Source organism: Taudactylus pleione, unplaced genomic scaffold (genome assembly GCF_031769625.1).
Source record: "Taudactylus pleione unplaced genomic scaffold, aTauple2 ptg000309l, whole genome shotgun sequence".
NCBI lineage: Eukaryota > Metazoa > Chordata > Amphibia > Anura > Myobatrachidae > Taudactylus > Taudactylus pleione.
The window spans coordinates 4,526,111-4,552,402 of NW_028284710.1; the positions used below are offsets into that span (position 1 = coordinate 4,526,111).

At 41.6% G+C, this 26,292-nt stretch overlaps 1 protein-coding gene across 2 annotated transcripts in view; it reads right to left on the minus strand.

Annotated features, from left to right (window-relative positions):
* The window catches only part of GALNT4 (polypeptide N-acetylgalactosaminyltransferase 4), a 100,821-nt gene that overhangs the window by 8,832 nt on the left and 65,697 nt on the right, over window positions 1-26,292 (minus strand). For both annotated transcript variants that reach the window (XM_088442299.1, XM_088442300.1), the window contains 4 exons: window positions 19,024-19,141; window positions 7,546-7,722; window positions 5,051-5,182; window positions 44-154 (listed from right to left, as the gene is read on the minus strand). In XM_088442299.1, the coding sequence (XP_088298425.1) occupies window positions 44-154; window positions 5,051-5,182; window positions 7,546-7,722; window positions 19,024-19,141 (538 nt within the window). The remainder of the gene's footprint in view (window positions 1-43; window positions 155-5,050; window positions 5,183-7,545; window positions 7,723-19,023; window positions 19,142-26,292) is intronic.

Genomic DNA, 26,292 nt, shown 5'->3' on the forward strand with positions numbered 1-26,292 from the left:
ATTGTCGTGCACAATATGTATGAACAAAATATTAGAAATGTACCTGATTGCCACCTTGCCCATGGCATCCAAACAGAGAGAGGTGAGCCCCAGTGGGGTTATGGTCTGGGGCATTATAATCTAGACACTCACTTGATATGCCCATGCTACGGACCTGAAGGAAGAGTCAAAGGTCTTGTGTTACACAGAATAGTAGAATATGCTGTAAAATATAAAGAGATTTCACTCTACACGAGGATGTTTACTGAAGCAAATATCAGGAAAGCTTGAACATATCCTACACACCTATTATATACACAATGACAAACCTTTCCACCTTTGTATGTAACAAGACACACCTAAAAGCACACTCTCAGGTACTGTGCTGCAGAGTCATACTGCAGGAGGAAACCCTGCCTCACACCAAATACCTGCACCATTCAGTCTTTTTATTTGTGGTAGGTAAAACATTTTGTAAGCTGCCCAGAGGCAGTGACTGTTGAAAATGATTAAATATTCTATAAAGGGCTCCGTAACTGTAGGCACTATATAAAACAGTTAATAAAACTAAAATATAGTTTGTAATTAGTACTTCTGTTAACACTTTAATGACACAATAAAGTTTACACAAAAGTCAACATTTTACTGTAATATTGCTGATAATGATGTGCTGCTACAGTTATGTTGTGGTGTCGCTTCTATTAATTAGCAGTCAGTGCTGCATATAGACGAGCAGATTAAGTCTTTCTGTTTCAGTAAATAGAGGTAGAGACATAACCATGGCAAACATAATTGCTCTTCGAGGCTCTAATAGATTCAGGAATGGTTCTGCAAAAATTATTCCAATTCAGTGGTCAACATTTCAAAAGCAGTAACCCTCCAGCTTTTCAATTCCATAGTGAGTGCACATGGACACCACTGACATGAAAACCATGACAGTAAATGCTTACAATTCATTGAGAAGGCTCAAAAACTAGCACCATAAAAAGTCTCTCATTACAATGTCCCTAATTAAAAATATTATTAAGTGTATATAATGTGTGAATGGTATTGCATTATTAATTGTGAGATTACTGTACAGTATGTAACAGATTTGTGTAGAATGGCATTTACAGTACAAGTAAAACACACTATTAGGGGGAAAGAAATGTCGGACAAACAAAACTAAAATGGCAATGGCATTGGATAGCAGGGAATGGGAAGGATCAAAAATAGGATTTTTGGTACTCACCATAAAATCCATCTCTCTTGGTCCATCTGGGAGACACTGCTCACCATGGGGTGCAGAGGGCGCTGTGAGGAGTTGATGCATCAAACAATACTTGTTTGTTAGTTAACCCCTCCCCCTTACATCTCATAAGCCGTAGATAACATGAATCAGTCAAACTTTATAAAGTCCTAAAAGACACCTTACTAAACAGTTGAGCATACTACACATAACCAAAGAGGTAAGAAACATGTAGTAGACAACAACAACAACAGGAGGGAATGCAGTGTCCCCAGATAGATCAAGAGTAACAGATTTAAAGGGGAGTACCAAAAATCCTATTTTCTCTTACATACAATCTGGGGGACACAGCTCACCATGGGGATATTCCAAAGCTGCCCCTATAGGGAGTGGGAACGCCCAGCCACCGCAGCACACATAACACTACGCCCGAAGTTGGTATCCTTTGCCAAAACACATAATTGCTCCACTGACGCAACATGCTGCACAAGAGGCGCTCACTGACCTGGTCTAATGAGGCACTATACCCTCTGGAACAGAAAAGTTCTGAAACGTACACTTGACGTATGGTTGCTGTTATCCATCGCGCTACAGACATCTTGAATGCAGGCCAACCTTTCTTGTGCACCTCATACAGAACCAAAAGACTACCCGTTTTTTGCACAGGACCTCAAGCGATCAACATAAACCTGTAAGGCTTGCTCAACATCCAGCAAGGACAAGTCATCATCTTCTTGAGACAAAACAGGAAGAACAATTTTCTGATTTAAATGAAGATGAGATAACATCTTGGCCTGAAAAGATTATGTAGGCCTCATAAAAGCCCTAACCTGGTGAAATATCAAATATGGAAACCAGCATGAAAGAGCTGCCAGCTCCAACATACATATTGCACAAGAAATGGCCAATAAGAAAGCCACCATGTGAGATACTTCAACTGAAAAGCATCAAGGGGCTCAAAAGGAGATTTTTGTAATCTATCAACATTAAATTAAGATCCCAAGGGGTCACCGTTGGCACATAAGGGAGGTAAACATGTAACATCCCCTGAAGAGAAGTCTGGACCTCGGATATAGAGAACAACTTCCTTATAAAAAATAGACAGAGCTGAAACCTGTGCCTTTGTCTAGTCCATCCCACAAAAGGACAAAAAATGTTGCAAATTAAATGCCAAAGTACTACCCTCCCTTTCTTCACATCAAGCAATATATGTCCTCCAGACCCTATTTTTGGAAGACACCATTTTCATGCCCTTGATCATTGTCTGGGTGACCTTGTCAGAAAACCCGTTAGCCTGGAAAATCATGGCTTCAACACCCATGCCGTTAAAGCCAAACAAGCTACATCTGAGTGCTGGATGGGACCTTGATTGAGCAGGTCTCTGGTGCAGAAAGTTGCTACGGAGGTTCTGCTTCCAATAGAACGATGTTGGCATGCCAAGCCATCTGAGGCAACTCCAGAACCACAAGGATGATGACAGTCTTTTCTGCCTTGATTTTTTTGAGAATTCAGGGAATCAGAGGAATTGCAGGAAGAGATACGCCTGCGGGAAAGGCCAATGTGCCGTAAAGGCATCCACCATATACACTTGAACATCCCTGTTTCGAGTCCCGTACTGCTGCACTTTGTGGTTTTTCATATAAGCCAATAAGTCAGAGGTTGGCAGACCCCAGCGCTGTACTAGCTGGAAAACACATTAGGATGCAAGGACCACTCCCCTACGTGAACGGCTTAATCTGTGGAGGTAATTGGCTTCCCAGTTTTGTACTCAAAGGATGAACACTTGTACCCCCTTGGTGGTTTACATATGCCATTGCCAGTTTGAGTATGTAAGGGTCTGCCCTGAAGAGAGCTCTGAGCAGAGCATGGTGTACTGACTGTAGCCCGAGGACATTCATTGGTTCAGGACTAAAGACCCTGAAACTGAAGACACAATGAGACAACACCCAAATCGGAGAAACTTGCATCCGTGGTTACTATAATCCATGCCTCAACTGACAGGAGCTGCTCCTGATTGAGAAAACTCCTAGCCAGATACCAAAGTAGGGAATGGAGAGTTGCTGGGGACAGTCTGAAGTACTGAAAAAGTCAAATAATGGAAACATGAGTAGGGAACCGCCTCAAAACAGGACTGCCTAACAAGTGCATGCACTGGAGTACTGAGACCTGTCTGCAAGCCAGTATTACCAACACCTGTTTGTGCACTGCTGAGATCTAGTCTTCCTGCAGGAACACCCCAGAAGGACCTGGTACCAAACAAACACCATGTGCTGCAAAAAAAACAGACGATGTGAAGCGGACTTCACCTTGATCAGCAGATCATCCAGGTATGAAATCACCATCACCTCTTTTGACCGGAGAAGTGCTGCCATTAGCACCATGATCTTGGTAAAGACTATGGGCCTGATTCAGAGCCGGACGCTATTTGCGCTCGCTCGTTCAGAAAAAGGGGCCGTCTATTTTAATAGAGCGCTCGCTCTTTGCGGTCTGTTGACGCCTCTATGTCTGAGCGAGCGAACAAAATATGCGCTCGCTATTTTGTAAAGACGCCCCCTGGCCGTTCGCATCATACGTCATCTCCGCTATTTATTAGATTAATCGAGTACATCGAAAGGCGTCTGAACTGCTCGCAGTGCTTGTGGTTGGATTTTCCTACCGCAATCATGGGAACAGTTCAGGCTAAGAGACAACCAAGTGACGTGGCAGATGACGCTGCTTTGTTAATTATGCACACCCTTAAAACGCCAGTTTTGACCGTTTGGCACGCCTGCGTTCGGATCTCCACTCCCCGTTTTCAAGCACCTTCCCCTGTTACCACCCACAAACGCCTCATCCTGTCACTCAAATTAGCAGGCACTCGCTGTTTTGCGAACACACGATTTCCAACCGCTCTGACTGGTTGGCGCATGCCCATTACGACCCATACGCATGCGCAGATGTGCGAACATTGCTAGGAGCTTACGAATCAGGCTCTATGGGTGGTATGTCCAACCCGAATGGCAGCGCACTGAACTGAAAATGGACCTTCCATACTGCAAACCTGAGGAGGCTGTGATGACCTTCCCAAATGGAGACATGTAAGTTTTTGTCGGACATCTATAGACGTCAGAAACTTGTCCCTCTGTATTGCAGCAATCACAGACGAAAGGGAGTCCATTCGGAATGTTGCTACTCGCATGTATTGAATCAGAGGCTTTAGATTCAGAACATGCCGAAAAGACATATCTGGCTTCTGTACCAGGAACAAATTTTGTTCCTCTGATACTGAAACAATAACACCTGACTACAGTAACCTTCAGAAGGGGAGAAGGACCTGTGAGGTCTAATACATAGCCTCTAATATATTATATTATGTATATATATTTAAGTCTCTTTCACAAACAAAGAAAACGGCAGCACTCGAGCATAAAAAATTCACAAAGCTGATCCCGCAGCAAGCCGAAGTTGATGCCTACGCTACAGACACATATATATTTAAGTCTCTTTCACAAACAAAGAAAACGGCAGCACTCAAGCATAAAAAATTCACAAAGCTGATCCCGCAGCGAGCCGAAGTTGGTGCCTACTCTACAGACACATAAAATAGACTGATTTCTGTTCACTCTGGTGGGGCTTATGGCATGTAGAGGGGAGAAGTTAGCTTGTAGTTTGATGTGCTTAACTCCTCACAGCACCCCCTACACCCCATGTGAGCAGTGTCCCCCTGATTGGATGTAAGAGATATAAAAAAAGTTAGTTCAGTCAAATCATCAGTTTAAGATTTTACTATTAATAGTTAAGATACCATAAGAGAGATTGGTGAAGTTCTTAAAGAAAAAAAAAAAAAAGTAAATGAATACGTACTGCCCCATGCCAGCCAGGACGATCTTCGGGAACATGCAATTCGGGAAAAACATTTTTCAAGTACCAATTAAAATCGTTACACTGCAGTCGCTCTCTGAGTAATTTGCGTTCAGAAATATCTCCATAGTTTTCCTAGAGTAAATTAAAGGAAGTTGGAAGTGTGCTGTGCAAAAGCAGAAATGATACTGTACTTTGAGTAGAACTAACACAGCAGAATGTATCCCTGGATATTTATGAAAGCATTAAGCTAACAATTCTGGCTTGCCAAATTTCTTCTCTCTAACCACTTAACTAGCTAATTGTTTTTCCAAAAAGGTCTTAAAAAAAATGTAAGTTTTTTTCTTTTTGAAAGAATTTGGTTAAGAACATCTATTTAAAACTTATCCAAGTAATATTTATTAAAAAATATTTTTTCTTTTTTGGAGAAATACAGTATAACTAAAAAAAACCCAATAAAACAGAATGTATCAGGTGGTGCTGTCTGACAGCTGCTGGTTCAAGGAGGATGTCACTCTCCTAACTAAAAAGACCACAAATAATGAAAGAACCTGCGCTAAATTAGGTGTATACCAGATGGTTGATCTAATGATCACATGCATATACCATGATAACTGAACAAACAATGATGAAAATATAAATAAATGTAAATCACTGAACTGGAGTGAATTGAGATATAGCTTCACAGATCTCAAGTAAATAAAACTTGAATAATAATAAATAGATAAGTGTAAGGCTTGACTGACGGTATAAATATCATTTAATAAGCATGTCTATCATGCCGTAAGAACACAGGAGTGCACAAATAAATCAATAAACAATAATACAATAAAAATGTATGAATAGGGGTTAAAATCAAGTAAATAAAGTCACAGGGGTGGGATAAAAATAATCAGTCCATGGGCCAGTGTTAAATAGTCAATTGTACTCCTCAATGGACGGAATCCGGAATAATGTCCAGCTAGGATATAAATAATTACCAACTTGAAGTAGACAAAGGTCCTGACGAGTAGGCAAGTACCCACAGATGGTGAGGAACCTGAGGTCGCGACTTGTGGCTTCCGGACCGGCCTTCTCCATTTCTCCAACTACGGTGCCTCAGGTTCCTCACCATCTGTGGGTACTTGCCTACTCGTCAGGACCTTTGTCTACTTCAAGTTGGTAATTATTTATATCCTAGCTGGACATTACTCCGGATTCCGTCCATTGAGGAGTACAATTGACTATTTAACACTGGCCCATGGACTGATTATTTTTATCCCACCCCTGTGACTTTATTTACTTGATTTTAACCCCTACTCATACATTTTTATTTTATTATTGTTTATTGATTTATTTGTGCACTCCTGTGTTCTTATGGCATGATAGACATGCTTATTAAATGATATTTATACCGTCAGTCAAGCCTTACACCTATCTATTTATTATTATTCAAGTTTTATTTACTGGAGATCTGTTAAGCTATATCTCAATTCACTCCAGTTCAGTGATTTACATTTATTTATATTTTCATCATTGTTTGTTCACTTATCATGGTATATGCATGTGATCATTAGATCAACCATCTGGTATACACCTAATTTAGCGCAGGTTCTTTCATTATTTGTGAAAAAAAACAAAAACCTTTTTTTCTTTATATAATTTAAAATTGTACTTTAGAAACTTTGGGCTAAATTTAGGTCCATTTAAAGGCCACAGGAGTGGGAGGGGGGTGTCATCACTGTTGTAACGGAGAGCTTGGGAGGGTGTGCAACTAGGTGGATGTGCAGCTCATCGACTGCAGGAAGCCATAGGTGCGCAATGTTATGACCATTTGTGCAAGAATAGATGGGGAGCAACTGGAGTGGGGCGCAGAAGATGACGCATGATGCTATAAAAATAAATATTACATGAAATAACTAGTCAACAGTAAAAAGGGACATGACAGTGAAAACGTATATGCTTTGTAGGTTCCTTCAGATTAAAACAAAGTACTTTAATATCTGAGATGGGGTTTGTGCAACAGTTATTGCTCAGAAAAGCCAAGAAAGTATTCTAGCATTTTGGCCACTGACTTTAATGCTGCTACAGATTCTTAAACCAAATATTTTAAATTGTGTAATGTAATCATAATGACAGCTTTAACCACTACTATGAAATAGCAGCCAGTCTTCCTTAAGCCTTTATTATAATAAGGGCTTCTGAAACTGGTAGTTTAAAGTGACAGCAGTCTACATTTTAAATATAAGCTTTAACTTGAGAAGATATTTAACCACCAATGACCCTGCCACAGATGCCACGCAAGGGAAACTATATAAAAAGAACCTGCTCAAACACTTGGTGTCAGGATAAATAGAAGTAGCTGGCCTGTAGGACTGGATTGGTGCTACCTCATTCATAATTACCCACCCTAATATAAGCATTTTGAAAATGTATGTGCAAAGTGTATATAAACACTGGTGATGTGATAATCCCCAGTAATAAGTTTATCTGGACACTATACACTGGTTTTCCAATACCTTTCTGGCAGGTGGGTTCCGGTTGTAAAAATGTTCCTTATAGCCATCCATCCACACTTCAGCAGCACGCGCGGTGTTCTGCAGAAAATTTGGCCTGGCGTAAGGTGCCTTCTTGGGAAAAACATGACCAACATGAGAACATGGGTGTATCTCAAGAGTCCCGCCACACTGCCACACCTATAATGTTTGGAAGAAGAAATAAAATAATTGTCCAGACCACAAATTGTTAAATTTATCATCACTGCAGGTATACAGCTATTCGTGGACCATGTTCTAAAAAGTCTTCTCTAGAAAGTTGTGTCCCTCTTAATATCCTGTGTTTCTACATTTCATTGGTTTTTATTCAATGCAAATTTTGTTATAAATCGGTTACAGAAGAAAAAGAAGGTTGGTAATGTACAATAGATGCAATTGAGACACTGGTATAGCAAGTATAATATTCTGATGAAACAGCCTACACAGGGATGTAAATACAGTTTTGAGAACAAACAATCAATATTAAAACACGACATGCCTGTAAAAATGCAACTCATAGGGAAAAATATAAGTTTTTATATAGTTTGTCCCTTCATACAGAGTAAAATAAAGTACTCCACATATGATTTCAAACATTCAAAGTATGGGAAGAATACAAAATGCATAGAGATTATACAAAGTTTAGTGTGCCCCTTCTTTGATTGGCAGCCCATATTCCACAACAAGAAGCCCTCTGTGGAGAGTGCAGAAAGGAGAGTCTCCATTTTATAGCAGTATTGGAACTAAAGACATTATTTTTGTCTCAGGAGACATAATTTTTCCCACATCAACAGTAATCATATAGCAGTATTACAGTATTTGGTACTAAAATCCATTACTTTATCAGGTTCACAAAACAAACTAAAACTGTTTTTGGCTGTGCTACTACTAGAAGCCATTCTAAACATGCGCCTTTCTCAAAGGTACCTCGACTTACTTTTGAGAAAGGCGTGGCGGGGGATTTATTATCTGCAGCCCATACAGCAGTGACTGAAAATTGCACTCTCTTTTGGATTCCTAATTGGATAATTTGTTTTTGGATTATTCTGACAATCTATTGGGAGTACAATTAGGAAGAGAAAGAAAAGGAAACGGTTATGTGAGCACTCTTGAAAATAAATGAATCTGGTTGCTATAGGCACTTCAACACCACTTCTAACCCGCACTTTAGCAAATATATCCCCTAGGACTCTACTCTTAAATCCAAATTATTAACAGTCCCTCCAAACATAGCAGTTCCCAGTGGCAAGGTAATGTAGATCTCATCTCTGCAGTCTTGCAGGTTATTATGAACTCGGGTCAGGAGAGCAAACACCCCCAATAGGTTGTAGAAATAGGGAAATGGGAGAAGGGGAAGATCGTCACACAGGCCAATGTAAGTTGATGTAAATGTATTTCATGAAAAACAACCACTGTTCTTAGTTTGTAGTGCTATACCTAGACAGTTAAGTGGTAGTAGTGGTGCTCACTAGTTATAAATTATGATCTACAATTGGGAAGAGAAAGAAAAGGAAACTCATGTGAGCACTCTTGAAAATGAATAATGACGTAATTAAAACATTACTTTTAATACAAAATTAAGAATAATTGCCTCTTAACACCAATCAGGCATCCAAATAAGTTCAGAAGACATATACATCATCATATCCATATTTATCATCCCTAATGTGACTTAAGTTCAATCTGTGTAAGAAATGGTAAATTCGATGATTCAGGAGAGTGGGGTGTATCCCCCCTCGTGCTGGCTTAAATTTTGTCAGCATTGTTTAATATCACATACGATCATGCATATTCTTTAGCATGAAAAATTCCATAGCACCATGACTAATCAGTTAGCTCAATATTTGTAATGTAAATATAATGAATTGAGACGTCCCTTAAAATGACTGGAAATACAAGAGTAAATGCAATATCAGGTACAAACAATTTGAGATGGACTAATATATTAAGGAGAAAAACATATATAGAATAAGATAAAATAGACTGTGTATTTACATGCACTGGGATCTGCTGTTTTCAGTCTTGCAAAGGCATCAAACTGGAAATGAGAGTCCCGTACAACGGCACAGGGAAGAAACAATAGACCTGTTTCTGCTGCTAGCACTAGACTAAGGCCTAAATCCTGTTGCAGAGCATTGTAAGAAGAAAGCCCCTGGCATGGCCAGTGAGAGAACAGGAAAAATGAATAGAGCACCTGAGATGTATAGTAAGAATTTTCCAGTGGGACAATGGTCAATAGTGCAGGGGTCCTCTGTGGAGATTTCACAAAGTAAAAATAGCTAAGTCTACAAATCCATACGCATCAGTTTGTATCCTCTGTTTAATATCTCAATAGAGGAGCAAGGTGGGAGGTACAGTAAAGCAGCCTCCTCCTGTTGTGTGTACAGAATCTCCGGCGAAATGTTTACAATAATTTGAGATTTCATAAAGCAAAAATAGCTAAATCTACATGCATCAGTTCGTATCCTCTATTTAATATCTCAATAGAGGAATAGGGGGATGGAAAAAGGTTTTGTAGCACTGTGTCCATAAACGTTAATCACTTAATGCTGTAACGGCTTGATACTAAGCCGGCTCCAGAATTGGTTACAATGTCTATACAATTGTTTCATGTGTGTAAAGTATCACCAGGGTTGGACAGCTGTTTAATCGGAAAAAAAACATACACTTATATAAGTGATTATACAATATATTGGTCATATTCAGTAACGTTTCACACAAAACAAATCGTATACCCTGATGAAAAAGCCGCTAGTCGACCTGAGTGTAGAACGTCCTCAGTGCTATATTTCAGTGCCCCATCTATTGCATAAATTGAATTGTAACAGTGATATCTAGGTTAACTGCAATAAAAGTGCTGGTGCAAATAATAATATAACAAAAATCTGCGGAGAGGGTTAATTAGAACGGATCTAATTAAGACCCAGAGTTCTCTCCATCCATTACAGCTATTAACCTTGTCAAAGTAAATAACGGCAACGTGCTTCGAGTGAATCTATAAAGCACAGTCCTTGAAGTGTGTTAAGAAAAATGTTCTACACTATAGAGGAAAGTAGAAATATACAAACTTGATGCTGGGGTGTCCCGTGCTGCGCAGCCACGGACACCCTGCCAACGGCCGTTTCGTCGCTCTGGCTTGTTCACAGAGGGAGTAAATGTATGTACGGAGTTCCCGGCAAGCCTGACTTTTAAGCTAAGGAGCAGCCAATCATATAGTGGCTATTTTAGACTGACGTGTGCTGCAGCCTATCTACGGTTGTCTAAATGACAACCATTGTAGATCAGACGCTCCTCCCTTTTATTAGGTTGATCTTTAACTCATGGTGTACATAGTGCGGGGGCAGGGGGTTGTCTTGCCCCTGCTCTTTTAATCATCTTTCTAATTATAGAAATGTTAGGTATGACTGTCATAAATAATCTGTCCATCATAGAAGGATCTGTGCTTGTACAACAAAGGGATATAAGGATAGATTTGTACGGGACCCATTCATTATGATATCTGGAAAAAGTATTAGTTTATTTTATATAAAAATCCCCTGACTGTTAAATCACGTAATATGGAAAAACATCTATCAAGATTACCTAATTTTATTATAAACTTAAAAGGGATACTGTGATGCATTTAACATACAAGAATATCCGTTCTTCTAATTTAACGGATTATGGGGTCTATTTACTAAGCAGTGTTAGGAGACAAAGCGAAAAGTGATAAGAAAGTGATAAGGTGCCTGCCAATCAGTTCCCAACTGTCATCTCACAGGCTGTGTTTGAAAAATGACAGTTGGGAGCTGATTGACTGGCACCTTATCACTTTCTGATCACTTTTCACTCTGTCTCCTAACACTGCTTAGTAAATAGACCCATAAATATATACAAAATTATGAGGGTAAAAGGTAAATAATCCTTCTATTAGATTGTATGTGAAGAGCATTACATATGTCAGAACTATTGAGTTCTAACCTGGCAATTATATATGTCTGTCTATAAGAATAAAATTAAATATAGAAATATGACATATTGAATGTTTTAAAAATTAACTACGTCTGGGCCAGGAAGGAGCTATTAACATGACTATGCCTCCCTCCTGTCTGAACTTTGGAAGCACTTGAAGCAGGGATATTGGAGGGAAGAGATATGCAAAATGGAAGTTCCATTTCACCGGCAAAGTGTCTACGAAGGCCACGTCGGGGTCTTTTATTCTGACTTCAGAAATTGGAAGTTTGTTGTTGTGTCTGGAGGCCATGAGGTCCAACTCCGGAAGACTACATTTGAGGAAATCCGTCTCCCAATTGGGAATTCCCAGGATGAGCACTGCGGAGATGGCTGGGAGATTGCGTTTGGCCCAGTTGAGATTTCAGGACACTTCTGTCATTGCTGACGGACTTGAGTGCCCCCTTGGCGATTATGGTAGGCCACAGCTGTGGCGTTGTCGGAGCGTACTTGTCCTGGCCTGTTTGAGCCATCTACAGAGCTCTCACACAAAGTTCCAGGATGTTGAATGGCAACACTGCCTTGACTGGGGACCATCGGCTCTGGAAGGAGTATGGCCGGTTACTGTGCCCTCCCACAAAGGCTACCGTCCGTGATGAGGAGAGCCCAGTCCAGGATCCATAAGGGACAACCCTGGTTCAAATGGGAAGTCTGTAGCCACCAGGCTAGTAACAGGCGAACCTCTGGGGGGAGGCAACTCATCGGGAATTTGAGCAGATGGGGTAGCCCGTTCCACCTGGAGAGGATCAGGTGTTGTAGGGGGGTCCTGGAGTGAAACTGGGTGAACTCCACCATGTCGAAAGTGGACATTGATCCCAAGGACTGCATTGCACAGTGAATCGACACTGCGATTGTGAAGCAATCTGCGAAGTCTATGCTGTAGTGCTAAAATGTTGTCCGCCGTAAGGAAGATTCTCACTACAGGTACATGTAGGTAAGCATCCTGAATGTCTAGGGATACCATAAAATCTCCAGGGCCCATAGCTAGGATAATAGAATGGAGGGTTTCCATATGAAACCTGGGCACACTGATAAACTTGTTCAGAGACTTGAGGCTGAGGATAGACCAATGAGACCCATTGGGCTTCTGAACTAAGAAAAGGTCGAATAATAGCCTTTGCTCCGTTGTGAGAAGGGGACCCGAATTATTACTCCTGAATTCAGTAAGGCCTGAATGGCTTTTTGGAGCAGCAGGTCCTTGGTTGAGTCCGATGGAGGTCCTGTGCAAAAGAACTGTTGGGGGGGGTCACATCAGGAAGGAGAGGGCGTATCCGTGGGAGACCACTTCTCTTACCCAGGAATCTGACGTGGTTTGATGTCAAACTTTGGCGAATTGAAGAAGTCAGACTCCCACCCTGGGAGCCCCCAGGGAGAAGCCCACCCCATCAGGCTGCAGGCTTGTCCTCAGACTTGGCAGGTGGACATCTAGTAAGTTAGGCTTGTTTGGCCCTAGGCTTGAAGGCCTTTTCTGATGTCTGTTGCCGTGGATAGGACTGACCCATGGCTTTGCCTTGAGGGCGAAAGGATGACATCTGCGGCTTTGTATTTTAAGCAGAGGGCAGGAACGCAGTCTTGTTAGTCACCAAAGTAGTCACAATTTTATCCAATTCTGGACCAAATAGGATGTCCCCTGCAAAAGGTAGAGACTCCCGTTTTGATTCTGAATCTGCTTTCCAGGAAAGTAGCCAAAGACGTATACGGTGGGCCACTACCAAAGTGGCAGAGATCCTGGAGGCCAGGAGAGCTGTATCCATAGCCGCTTCAACTAAGTAGGAAGCTGCATCTCTAATGTGAGATATGTAGAACAGCTGTTCCCTCGAAGCATCAGGGGAAAAAGTCTCTGTTAGGGCCTCTGTATAACTCTCAAATGGCTTTTGCCACCCAGGCCGTAGCCCTAGCAGGAAGAGTAGTAGCTCCTATGAGTGTATATAGATTTATGACAAGCTTCTATACATCTATCTGTGGTCTCCTTCTAGTAGGTTGCAGTATGAATGGGCAAGGTGGCATTTTTAACCAGACGTGTTACATGAGAATCCACCGTTGGGGGAACTTCCCATTTAGTACAATCAGTAAGCTGGAAGCAAGTAAAAGGAACTGAACCATATTGGAATTTGAAACCTTTTACCGGGCATATTCCAAGCTTCACTCATGTGATCAGATAGCTGGTCAGAGTGAGGAAACTCTGGTAAAACGTTTGGTCGCTTAAAAAGTGCATGTTTTTTCTTAGGAGCTGGTTCATCCTCTTCTATTTGTAGAATAGTTTTAACGTCACTCACAAGAGCAAGTATATTTGGTTTAGAGGGTGGCTCCTCTTCTCCTGAGACGGAGTCAGAGTGAGAAAGATCTGCATCTTCTGCCTCCCCAGATGATATCTCAGAATCAGAGAACTGTGTGGATTGAGAAGATATCACAGTACATTAAGTAGGCTTAGTAGGTAAAGCTTTATCTTTTTGCAGCATTTGCTGGAAAACCGTAGAGGTATTAGCCAAACTCTGTACTGAGGTAAACAGTACATCTATCCAAGGGGAGGCAAAGGATTTGCAAGGGGTACCTGCTGTTGCCATCCCATAGTGGGAGCTACCACGGGGACTGCTACTTGGTCCACAAGTTTTGCCAGCATTTGTGAAAAGGCAGCCCAGGGTGGGTCCTTACGGAGGGACACCGGGGCTGTGTAACAATTAATACAGAGACCATCCTGAATGAGATCCTCTGTGGCTAAGCCCGTAGAGCAGGACTTACAAGAGTAAGAGGAGCAGCTTGTTATTCTTTCTTCTGCAAGACATAGTCACAAGAATAATAGAATACACAGTATGATACAGTGCAATGAACACCTTTCAGTATGTGTAATATGGCACAATTCAGTGTGCAATCGCGCTATATATGGCACAGTGTAGTGTGCAACCGCGCTATATAGTATGTGATAGTCCTCACACTTAAATAGCAGATGTGATGTACAATGAACCCCCAATACCTTAGTATGTCAGGGTATAGTAGAAAAAAAGGACAGGCATAAACTGACACAGTATAGAAAATAGAGATTAGCGCTAGCACAAGTCACATACAAATGCAGAAAAAAAACACATTACATATCTGCAATGGGCACTACAATCAACTACACAGATCACAGTGGCTGGTAGGATATAGTACTGTACAACCTGGCCCGTGGGAGAGGTATACAGGGAGACCGGATCCAGCGTTTCCCGGTGACCTGCTTGCCTAAAATGGCTGCCGTGCGTCTCTGAGGGGGCGGAGGGTGAGGGAGGAGCAGCTCAGGGAAACACCAAGACCGCAGTGGAAAGGCGCCCTGAACTGGGGGAGGGTCTGCGGGGAGAGCGCCTTATCCGCTGGCTGAAGTTAACCACCGTGTCCCCTGGCCTTTACAATATGCCTCTGCGCCAGTATCGTTATGCCCGGGGGGGCCTAGTGGAGTAGTGGGCGAGCCAATTTCCACATCAGCGCCTCCTGTCTGTCCCCTGAGACCACAGACAAGACTGTACTAAGACGAGGGTCCTTGCGAATGGGGTTCCTCCTTACCTGTCCCCTTAGCCTGCTAGCTAGTCCCCTTCTGAGCCCCGCCGGGAGTACCTAGCACAAGCTTGGTGTCACAGCGCCGCGAAGGTGGTGATGGGGCGACAGTACAGACGTCTGGAAGACAGTCTGATGCTGCTCACCCGTTTGGTAAAAAATAAAAAGTAAATTAAATCATAAAATTTTAATTAAAGCTTGGGCTGCTTAATGCAGCCCTCTGTTATAATGGTGGTCCAGCTACTGCCGGACACCAACCAGTATACTATGCCACTCTAATGGGCATGTGATCTGCGATGTTCGATCCTGACGCGTGGCTCTGGATGTCTGATGCTGGCGTCTTGCAGTTGAGTGCCATTACAATTATTGTTGTGGCTATACAGATGTAGCCACACTCATTTATGCCGCGATGCGTGTTCGCGGCTATGGCACACCATAGACTTAAGTGGCGTAATCACCGGAGCAATTGCTGCACCGTGCCACGATGCATGTGCACGTGTGGGCCATCACGGCATGGATGAGGCTAGCTCCATCTGTATACGTTTGCTTGATTATTCATTTACGTGTAATATATATATATATATATATATATATATATATATACACACACACACATACACACACACACACACACACACATATATATTTATTTTTTATTTTTTTTGGAATATGTGCATACCATAATTAAATATCTTGGGAGTAGGACCCAAATATACACACAGAATGCATTTATGTGTTATATGCACCTTATACACATAGCCTGCAGGTAATTTTATACAATATATTCAATAATTTTGTGGTTCAAACAAAGTTTGTGTACAGAAATGAAATTCATTTATGTTTCATATACACCTTATACACACAGCCTGAAGGTAATTTTATGCAATATTTTTAATAATCTGTGCCTTAGACAAAGTTTGTGTACATTGAACCATCAAAAATCAAAAGGTTTCATTATCTCAGTCATGCCAAATAAATTTTGTATTTCGGAATATTTGGATATGGGAGACTCAACCTGTATATATATATATATATATATATATATATATATATATATATATATATATATATATATATCTCCTAGTCACTTCAGAGCTGCAAAATGCGTGAGCATTTCTTTAACCATTTGCTGAGCCATCAACTTGTACCCTATAGCGTCTTTTACTCAAAAAAACTAGCGGTAGACTGAAAATATGTTCAATAAGCGCTGCTCAATGGCAGATCCAGCGAGGGCCAGTCAGAGTGAACCGCTGTCAGTGTGGCCACGATGACCTGCCTTCTCACCCACAACATACCAGTGTAGCCACATGCCCATATTTCACAGATGTTCCTGTTGGCACATTCTCTTTTATTTACCATCATATCTCCCATACAGAGGGGCAGTACTCCAGGGATTGGGGAGCAGTAGATTTTTTTAATAGGCAGCTAAGATGCTCTGGCTGCAGGGTAGTTCTAATTGGCACTTACCACTGCATGTGGGAGAAGTGGGTGTCGGATGGCAGAACGTAGTGTGCTTGTCCACAATTAAAATGTCAACAAGCACAATGGGGACCCAGACGCTTCGGGCATGACACTCAAGGGGATTTTATTTTTTATAAATTCTTTATTTTTCAACAAAATTTTTATTTTAAGAGAAAATACAGTTCATTTGAAATACAATCAGTTAGTAGTCTTGTACATAAATAAAAAGTATTCACAGTATATTACTTCACAAACTTGGCAAGAACACAGTTAATATCTTGTATAATCAGATATAAATAGCCTACTACCACATAAGAATCATTTATTTAAGAACAGAAAAATAAATATAATAAATGGGTGAACAAGACAAGACAAGACAAGGGAAAAAAGGAAAGGGAAGGTCGAACACATCAAAATAAATGAACAAAAATCCTAGAATATTGAAAAATTTAAAATATAGGCTGAGGTTAAGACATAGCCTAGAAACAGAGCAAACACTACAGAGATGTGTGGTCGTGTCTAATTAATCCTATGGTAGTGGAGCAAATGATTTATATTCAGGGGATGTTTTGAAGTCTATCCAAGCAGACCATGTGTCAATGAAATCAGAGTATTTCTCTATACCAGCATGAAAAATATCCTCCATAGTCATAAAAATCAACTCACTTACACCATTCCCATATCGAGGGGGCTGCATTGGAGTGCCAGTGTACGGGAACTACTGCCCTTGCCGCATTTGCCAAATGTTTAAGGAGAGATTTTTTTATATCTTGAGATTGGTATGTTAGAGTAAGAGAAGCCAGAAATTTAGTCCTCTGGGGGCCCGATACCCCAGTATTCGTATCGATAAATCAATAATTTTTCCCCAAAAGGGCCTTAGTAGTGGACAAACCACCAAACGTATCAGAGTGCCGATATCCTTACCACAGTGCCAGCACATAGGGGACACTTAAAGAGAAAAACTTATGAAGCAATACCGGACATCTGTACCATCTAGTTAAGAGCTTATACTAAGTCTCGAGAATCTCCAGGCACAGAACACACCGAAATAATTTAACATGCCTTATCCCAACTTATTTGGATGCCACGCTGCGCCAGATCAATCTCCCAGGCCGTACAGAAGGAGGGGATGTCCAAGAATTGTCCCTGTAATAGTATTTTATAAAATTGCTGACATAGAACCAATAATCCTTATTCAGAATGCCTGTGGATGAATATAGGTCACTGAAGGACTTGAAAATGCCATCAGCAATTAAATGTTTCAGCCTAGTAACTTCAGCTTCCTTCCATTGAAGTGCATTTCTACTTGACGTCCCTGAAGGGAAGAGAGGGTTATCAATGATAGGGGTAAGAGGGGAAATCTAAGAGATATCCGGCCTAGCACATAATTTCTTCCTCAAGGGGATTTTTAAAATCGCAAAAAAACCCACGTTTTACTATTAAAAGCATTCTGACTTAAGCACGCCGGGAATCAGCAACTTAAAAAAACTGGCACAAAATAAATAAACCCCTGTAACACCAGCTGTCAAACATGGAGGAGGATGGGTGACAGTCTGGGGCTCTTTTATTGCAATACATTTGTGAGAACTTCTTTAACATCATTTGATTTCTGTTGTAGAACGAGTGCTACGAGTGTGTCCAGTGGTTAAATCTGCAAAAGCTGCTACTTTGAGTAGTCAAAAATGTAGATAGAATTTTGTTAAAAAGAAATCCTAGAATTATTTTTTTTATCTCCAACTGTGTATGTTATATGCTTTAATTGAGACATTACAACATAAACATATAGGTCAATAAAAACTAGAAAAAAAATGGGTGTTTTAAAACGTTTAACTATGCAATTCCAGTCAGATGAATTTAGGTTTTAGAATTTGTAAAAACAAGTTACTTTCAGTGAAATGGAAGTGTTTAAAATAACAAACAGGAATACAAATTAAAACACAAATAAAACAAATATATCTGGCCACATTTGCTACAATGATTTTTAGTCTCACATAATTTATATGTGCTTAGCTTACATTTAAAACATGTCAGAGTCAGAATTTTAACACTAGTGTTTACGTACTTCATTCCTTCCTCCCCCCCACCTCCACCACTGGAAGGTGTTCTCAGTATTGGTTGTTAACCTGTCCAAAATTAAAGAATGACATATATAATACAGTAGAACTGAACTGGGATCATGTGCAGTGCTTTTGTAATATTGAGTGTTCAGCACACAAAGCATTCTGACTCGCCTGCATATTGAGTACAGTGTCAGGAAATGATTTCAATTGCTGGCATGTATGCTCATCTACACGCCCTTTAATCCAATATAAAAGAAAAAAAGATGTACTATGAACTTTGTTTCATGCACAGGTTGGACACCACAAACTTCCTGCATCAGTGAGACAGGAGCCTCATAAGACTAATAATTGCAATTGGAGATATATGAGCAAGTAGTAACACGCCTTTGAAATTCTACCTGGTGATTCAGTTTTAAGCAATACGCACCCTAAAAGAAAGCTCCAAGTTTTCTCCTCCCCAAACCTCCATCCCCATGTCGTAAGTACCAAGGTATTCAAAATATTTCTTGCTCACAGCAAACAATCCACCAGCCATTGTCGGAGACCTAAAATGAGAAAATGTAAATTAAGTGCAGCCAACACCAACAGAGTCATAATGTTCAGAGGGGCTGCCCTGATTGTATCTCCTTGTTGATAGCGAAGATATTAAATTTGTGAGAAATCAAAAACAAATAGGCATCTCCTAAGGCAGAAAAAAAACAAAATGCCAGTGTGAACCAAATGAAACATGTGATAACTAGTATTTTGGACTCATCATACACCGGGTTGCTAGTCATCGTCCCCGGCACTGCAGGGCTTTTATTTTTCCGGCTTCTCATTTCTGTTCCCCATATCACCCCTTCCATCTTCTTATTTGTCATTTCTGCCCCCCCATCTTCCTATCACATATTTCAGTCCCTCTCAAGCCGCTCTAACCCCTCCGCCCCTCTTCCCTACTGGAGGTGCTGACAGGAGGGAACAGCACCCAGAGGCGGGTGGGGTGGAGATGGTGGGTACTCATTACCTGGGCCTGTCATTCTGTGGAGGAGGAATGTCATCCGCCACAAAGTGTGTTTTGTCTGACGACTGTGACTACAAGTCATATCTTCATTACAGTCTCTACAAAATGCTCCAGGCCAGTAAATCCAGAAGCTTACCATTTACATACTATCACAGATTTTACAAAACTCCTGTGTTTTCTCCACACCATCTACTATGAGCCTTTTGAAAGCAAGACTAGGCAGCTAATAAATAGGATTGTTTTCATTTCCATTTTTGAGAAGTGATTTTATAATTTCTTAAATGTAAATTTGTTTATACATATGTGGTTGCAATATATAAAAGTGTTCGTCATTTATTAAAAGATGTGTAACTATTTTCTAGAAATAAGCGGTTTTAACCACTTAACTGACGGATTTTTTTTCCAAAAACTGCTCCGAAATTGTCGTTTTTTTTTTATGGTTAAATTAAATCAAGAACATCTTTTTGAGACTTTTCCAACACAGTTTTATGAAATAATAATTATTTTTTCTTTTTAAACACTGTATACCATAAAAACAGCAATTTTTATGGTATACTGTAGTGATGGCCATTGACAGCTGTACCATCGATGGCCGATGGGTTCATCCATCGATTGAAACCATCGATTGGTTGAGACCGCAGCCATTGATGTTTCTTTAACATCGGTTGGGGGGCTGCCATCGTTGGTGCAGCAATGTTGGCCGTCGGCGATGGCAAAATCACTTGTCCTAGACTGTCGATGGTTTACAATGTATACTGTATACAAGTATACCATCACAAATTGGAGGCACCTTATTGAGTGTTTATCGATACAGGACCACCATAAAATATATATTTATATATATATTTTCACACACACACACACAATAAATATATATACACATATATACATACACACACACAGTATTATATGTGTTATATATATGTGTTATATATATAGTGTGTATTTATATATTATATATATCTATTTCCACTACCCGATCACAGTGGCCAGCAGTGATCGGGACAGAGGCGGTGCTTGAATAGGAGGGAGGGAAGGTGTATGTTGACACACACGGAGGACTGGCAGCTGGGAGAAGGAGGAGGAGGGGGGAGATGGCCAAGCCCAAGGCAACAGCCCTCAGCCAGGGAGTGGGCACTTAGAACCAGAAGCCGCTACACCGCAGCACCGGGAGAAGGAGAGGAGAGGTGGCCGGGAACAAGGCAGCAGCCCTCGGCCAGGGAGGAGAAGCGGGAGGTGGGTTGGGGAGTGGGCACTTAGAAATAGCAGTCGCCGCGCCGGAAAAAGGAGGGGTGAGGTGGCCGGGCACAAGGCAGCAGTCCACGGCCAGGAAGGAGAAGTGGGAGGTGGGTTGGGCACTTGGAAGCAGCAGCCTCCGCACCAGGAGAAGGAGGGGGGAGGTGGCTGGGCACAAGGCAGCAGTCCTCGGCCAGGGAGGAGAAGCAGGAGGAGGCAACACAGAAACAGCAGCCGCAGTGCCCCGGGGACGCAGCAGTACAGGAGAGGAGAAGGTCAGGTACTTGGCAGCAGGCAGCCAGGCCGGCTGCCCAGGAGGAACAGCAGAAGCCGCGGCAAACAGGAGCCGTGGCTACTGCTTACAACCACATGGAGGAGGGTCATGCAGGCTGCCCGATCACTGCTGGCCTCATACAATGGAACCTGCATGCCCACCGGGAGGGGGGTGCCGCTGGTTTCCCGATCACTGTGGCCAGCAGTGATTGGGATACACTGGAGGGGCAGCCACAGGTGCAGAGGGACCAGCAGGTCCCTCTGATGAAGGCGGCAGCAGGAAGATTAGCTTCCCGCAGCCGCCTAGTGGGCATTTCTGACTGGTCGTATCAGATACGACCATGTCAGGGAAAGCCCAGCCTGGTGTGGTCGTATCTGATATGACTGTGCCAGGCAAGTGGTTAATATTTCCAATACTGCCAAGTAATAGGGATTTTATAGAACCATGATATGGAAGAAATAACATAAGTATAGCAAAAACATAGGCCACAAGTGGTCTTCACACCAGCCCATGAATGCTTGATTCAAAGTTTGACTCAAAACTATTCTGAATAAAACTGTATTAAATCGGTATGGAAGAAGTCAGTTAGGTAACGGACATTTCAACATTTTAGCACTAATTTAGGCACTAAAAATGTTGACTCCACACCATACTTGCCAACTCTCACTAAATATCAGCGATAGCTACTATTTCAGGGAGTATCTCCCCGACTGCCTGAAGAGTCTAGCAATCTCCTTAATTGCACCTTACCCCCATTATTAAACAGTTATAAAAATAAAAAATATATATATTTAAATGGGATCATTAGTATAATTTCTCTGCATTGGTTATAAAGGGACAATGATCTCTAAGGATACATGCATTTTCAAATAAGTTTTCCGATGCCATTACTTTATATGTGTTTTCATCAACAAGTAGATCTTACTAACTGCTTTGGAGCTCAATTACATTTGGATGTAAGTAAATTTTATGGCACGCCTCTCAGATTGTAGCAGTACACGTCCATGCACACTCATAGGTGTTGCTTCACAATCTCACTGAAATGCTTTTTCAAAAGTAGTGAAGTATGGTCCATACTATATAGTACCGGAGCAGTCAACCACTTCGAAGATTTGGCCATGCGTTTACTATTGAAGCCTCACCTTTATAAACCAGTAATGACAAAAACTATGCAATATCTGGAATTGTGCCACTAACAAATTTAGACACAATTATATTTTTGGAAATGCATACAGCGCAAATTACAGTTAAGTATAAGCTTAAATACATAACGTTAATGAAACACCTATTACACCACAGTCAACAAAGCCCTAAAATAAAGCAATAGTTTGCTTTGTTATGCTTAGTTACAAATGAACAGCAACTCTGTCAACAAATAGCTTGGATGTCCTCAGTAATTGCTAGTGTCATCTTGGCAGCTCAACCAGCCAAACTGGAAGGGCAGCTTGTGAATACTGAAGAAACTTATAAGATAGGGAAGTGAGAATCTAGAACATTCACCTTCTAGCTCTACTCATATATCCATAAGTAATTAGTTAAATAGTGGAATTTGCAGGTTTGCTGGAACTGAACATGCTGAACTATTAAGACAGAAAGTAATGTATGGAGAGAAGTTGTACATGCAGATGTGTCCACATACACCTATTGCGCCAAATAGCCCATGGCGGAAAAATACTAATCCTAAATATTTCATATACGATTAGCGAATTTAGATGCAAAGGTCAATAAAAGTACACAAGCATGGGATTCGTTACCAGTGGTTGAGCATCTAAGTCACACCATGCATCGTGCGCAACACCTGGGACAAAAGCGATAGGTGTATGAGGACACATCTATCCTAACCTCCTAGTATCCTACACTTCTCTACCCCTTCTCTCCTGCTACTCCACTTTCATTCTCTTCTTCCCTACAATGAAACTACTACCCCATCACTAAGCCCGGCACCCACCTTCATCTCCGTCACCCTACCTCCATCCACATCAACACTAAACTCCCTCCCTACCCTCGTCCTACAAGTTCCCTTCCTAGCATGGGTGCTCACACCATCCCAACAGTCTCTTCATCCCTACCTTCCAAATGAATCTTACCTCAATGCTACAGCAACCCTACTAATCTCATTCACATCTCTCTTGTTATCCTCTAGAATGCCATATCTGTCTGTAATAAACTGGTCCCATCCCATGAACTTTTCACCTCCAACGCCCTGAATCTCCCATTAGTGAAACCTGGATATCCCCCTGACACCACTTCTCCTGCAGCTCTCTCCTGGGGGGGGCTCACATTCTCTCATCCCCCACTGCGGGGGTCGCCACGGTGGGGGGTCCATTCTATTCCCCAGTTACTCCTACCGACTCATACCCTCAGATAAGTCTCTTACATTCTCTACATTTGAGGTTCATGCCATACGCCTCTTCCAACTAGAAGACCTTCGAGTAGCTGTCATTTACCATCACCGAGGCCTTCCTTCCAAACTCCTTGACAACTTTGCATCCTGGCTCCCTCACTTTCTCTCTTTAGATCTTCCCTCTATTATCTTAGGTGACTTCAATATCCCAATCGATGTCCCCACAGAATCCTCTGCCTAACATTTTCATTTGGTCTCTCCTAATGAACCTCATCACTATCCAATGTGAGTGGGCACTCACTTGATCTGGTCTTCACTCAACATTGGGATATTACGGATTACTCCAACTCCCCATTACCCCTCTCTGGCCATCATCTTCCCTCTTTTAATATATCACTTTCTACTTATACACCTCTGCTTCCAAAGGCTACTATCAACAGTTTCCTTATCCTACTGGCTCAAGTCACTTCTCTCCCCTATTCTCGGTCTTCTGCCCTGAACAAGTTGCTTCCCTATAAAATGCCTCCCTTACTTCTGCTCTGGACTCACTGTTGCTCCGGCAATCACTACTCCCCCCGATTAATACCTCAACCCTGGAATTCCAAATGCACCAGATACTTGCAAAAGTGTTCATGAGCGACAGTGGAAGGAAACCACACTTTAAAACAGACATCCTCCATTTCAAATTTACGCTCTCATCCTACAGTGCTGCCCTTTCCCTCTCTAAACAGTCATATCAAGAACCTCATCTCCTACCAGTCCTCAAATCCCCAACATCTCTTCACTACTTTCCACTCCCTCTTCTGCCCACCCCCCTCCTCGCCTCCCCTCCACACTCTAGGCTATTGACCTTGCCACCTACTTTAAGTCTAAAATTTAATCCATACGTCAGGACATCATATCCCACCAGACACTCAGCACTCCACCCACTCCTTTGCCTGACCATTCCTCCCCATCCATCTTACCAACTTCGACATCTTTCTCCCCTGTATCTGGAGAGGAAGTCATGGCTCTCATCCAGTCCTCATCCCCTTCTACCTACCCCCCTTGACCTTATCCCTTCCTACTTCCTCTGCTACCTCTCTCTCTTTCTGCCTGTTCCCATCTTGCCCACCTCCTTAATCTCTCCTCATCCGGCACTGTCCCTTCTGAATTCAAGCATGAGCTTGATCCTAACACTCTCTCCAACTACAGACCCATCTCTGTCTTTCCTTTTGCCTCCAAACTCCTTTGAGATTATTATTTATAACCATTTTACCACCTTTTCTTTCCTCCCACTCCTGCTTGACCCATTTCAGTCTGGATTCCGTTCTCGCCACTCCACTGAAACTGCCATTACAAAAGTCAGCAATGACCTACTTGCTGCCAAATCCTAAGGCCAGTACTCTATGCTTATTTTTTTTTACCTCTCTGCTGCTTTTGACAAATTCTTCACTCCCTTGGTCTACAGGATACTGCCCTCTCCTGGCTGTCCCTCCTACCTCTCTGACCATTCCTTCTCTGTCTCCTCTCACGACTCGTTTCCCCCCAGTTCCACTAATGGTAGATGTTCCCCAAGGCTCTATGCTTGGACCTTTCCTATTCTCCCTCTATATATCTTCTTTAGTTGAACTCCTCAGCTCTTCTGGCCTCCGATATAATCTGACCTCTTCCCCTCTCTCCTCACTCATATCTCAACTGTCTCTCTGCTATCTCTTCCTGGGATGTCCCAGCGCTTTCTTAAACTTAACATACCTAAGTCTGAGCTAATCATCTTCCCACCCTGCCACATAACCTGCTCTGGAGAAGATACATTGATGATGTATTCTTTATATGGAGAGGCAATGAATCATCGTTGACAGCTTTCCTGACTGGGATCAACAATAATGACAATCACCTACACTTCACCACCAATTACAGCAAGATGAAAGTGGAATTTTTAGATCTCAATATATTTATAGAACGAGAGAGGATCCACACCAACACTTACAGGAAGGCAGTTGATGTTAACAGCTTTATCCTGTCCAGTAGCTGGCATCATCCCCGTTGGCCAAACACAGTCCCAAAAGGACAGTTTCTCAAATTAAGGAGATCTTAAACACAAGTTAGTTCACAATCACATTCCACCGAAATATCTAAAACAAACCACGATTGATAACAGTACACCCAGTTCAGGATTCTTCTATTGTGGCTCATGTATAGGATGCAAGAATATGGGACAGAATACAACCAAACCCACAGCCAAATTTAGATCAAACGTGACAGGCAAGGATTATCCAATAAAAAGGAGGATTACATGTCACAGTAAAGGGGTGGTCTACATGTTGGAATGTGGGTGTCACAAACAATATATAGGGAGGACCATAAGACCTTTGAAGACATGCATAAATGAACACATTACCAATATCAAAAACGGATTTGAAGAACATAATCTTTCGAACCATTTTAAGATCCAGCACAATAGTAACCCCACATCACAAAAAATTCATAGGAATAGAGGAGATCATACCGAATTGGAGAGGAGGCGACTATGAACATAGATTAAACAAAGGGAGCTTAACTGGATGTACGAACTAAAAACCTTTGCACCTAAGGGACACAATTTGGACAATGAAATAAAGTCCATAATCTGTAAAAAATGACCAAATCTCAAACAGACATTGAAACAGACTCCAACACTCTCCTTATCAAATCAATATGGAACAAATAACTAATGTTCTATATACTATACTAGAACTGATACCATAGACTAGCTTTGCCTTTGTCCCCAGCAAATATAAATTATTCAAGAAGTAAACTCCAAGTGACATCACTAACCCTGTAATGTTCTATACCAATGTACATAGATTTACCCGTGTGAATA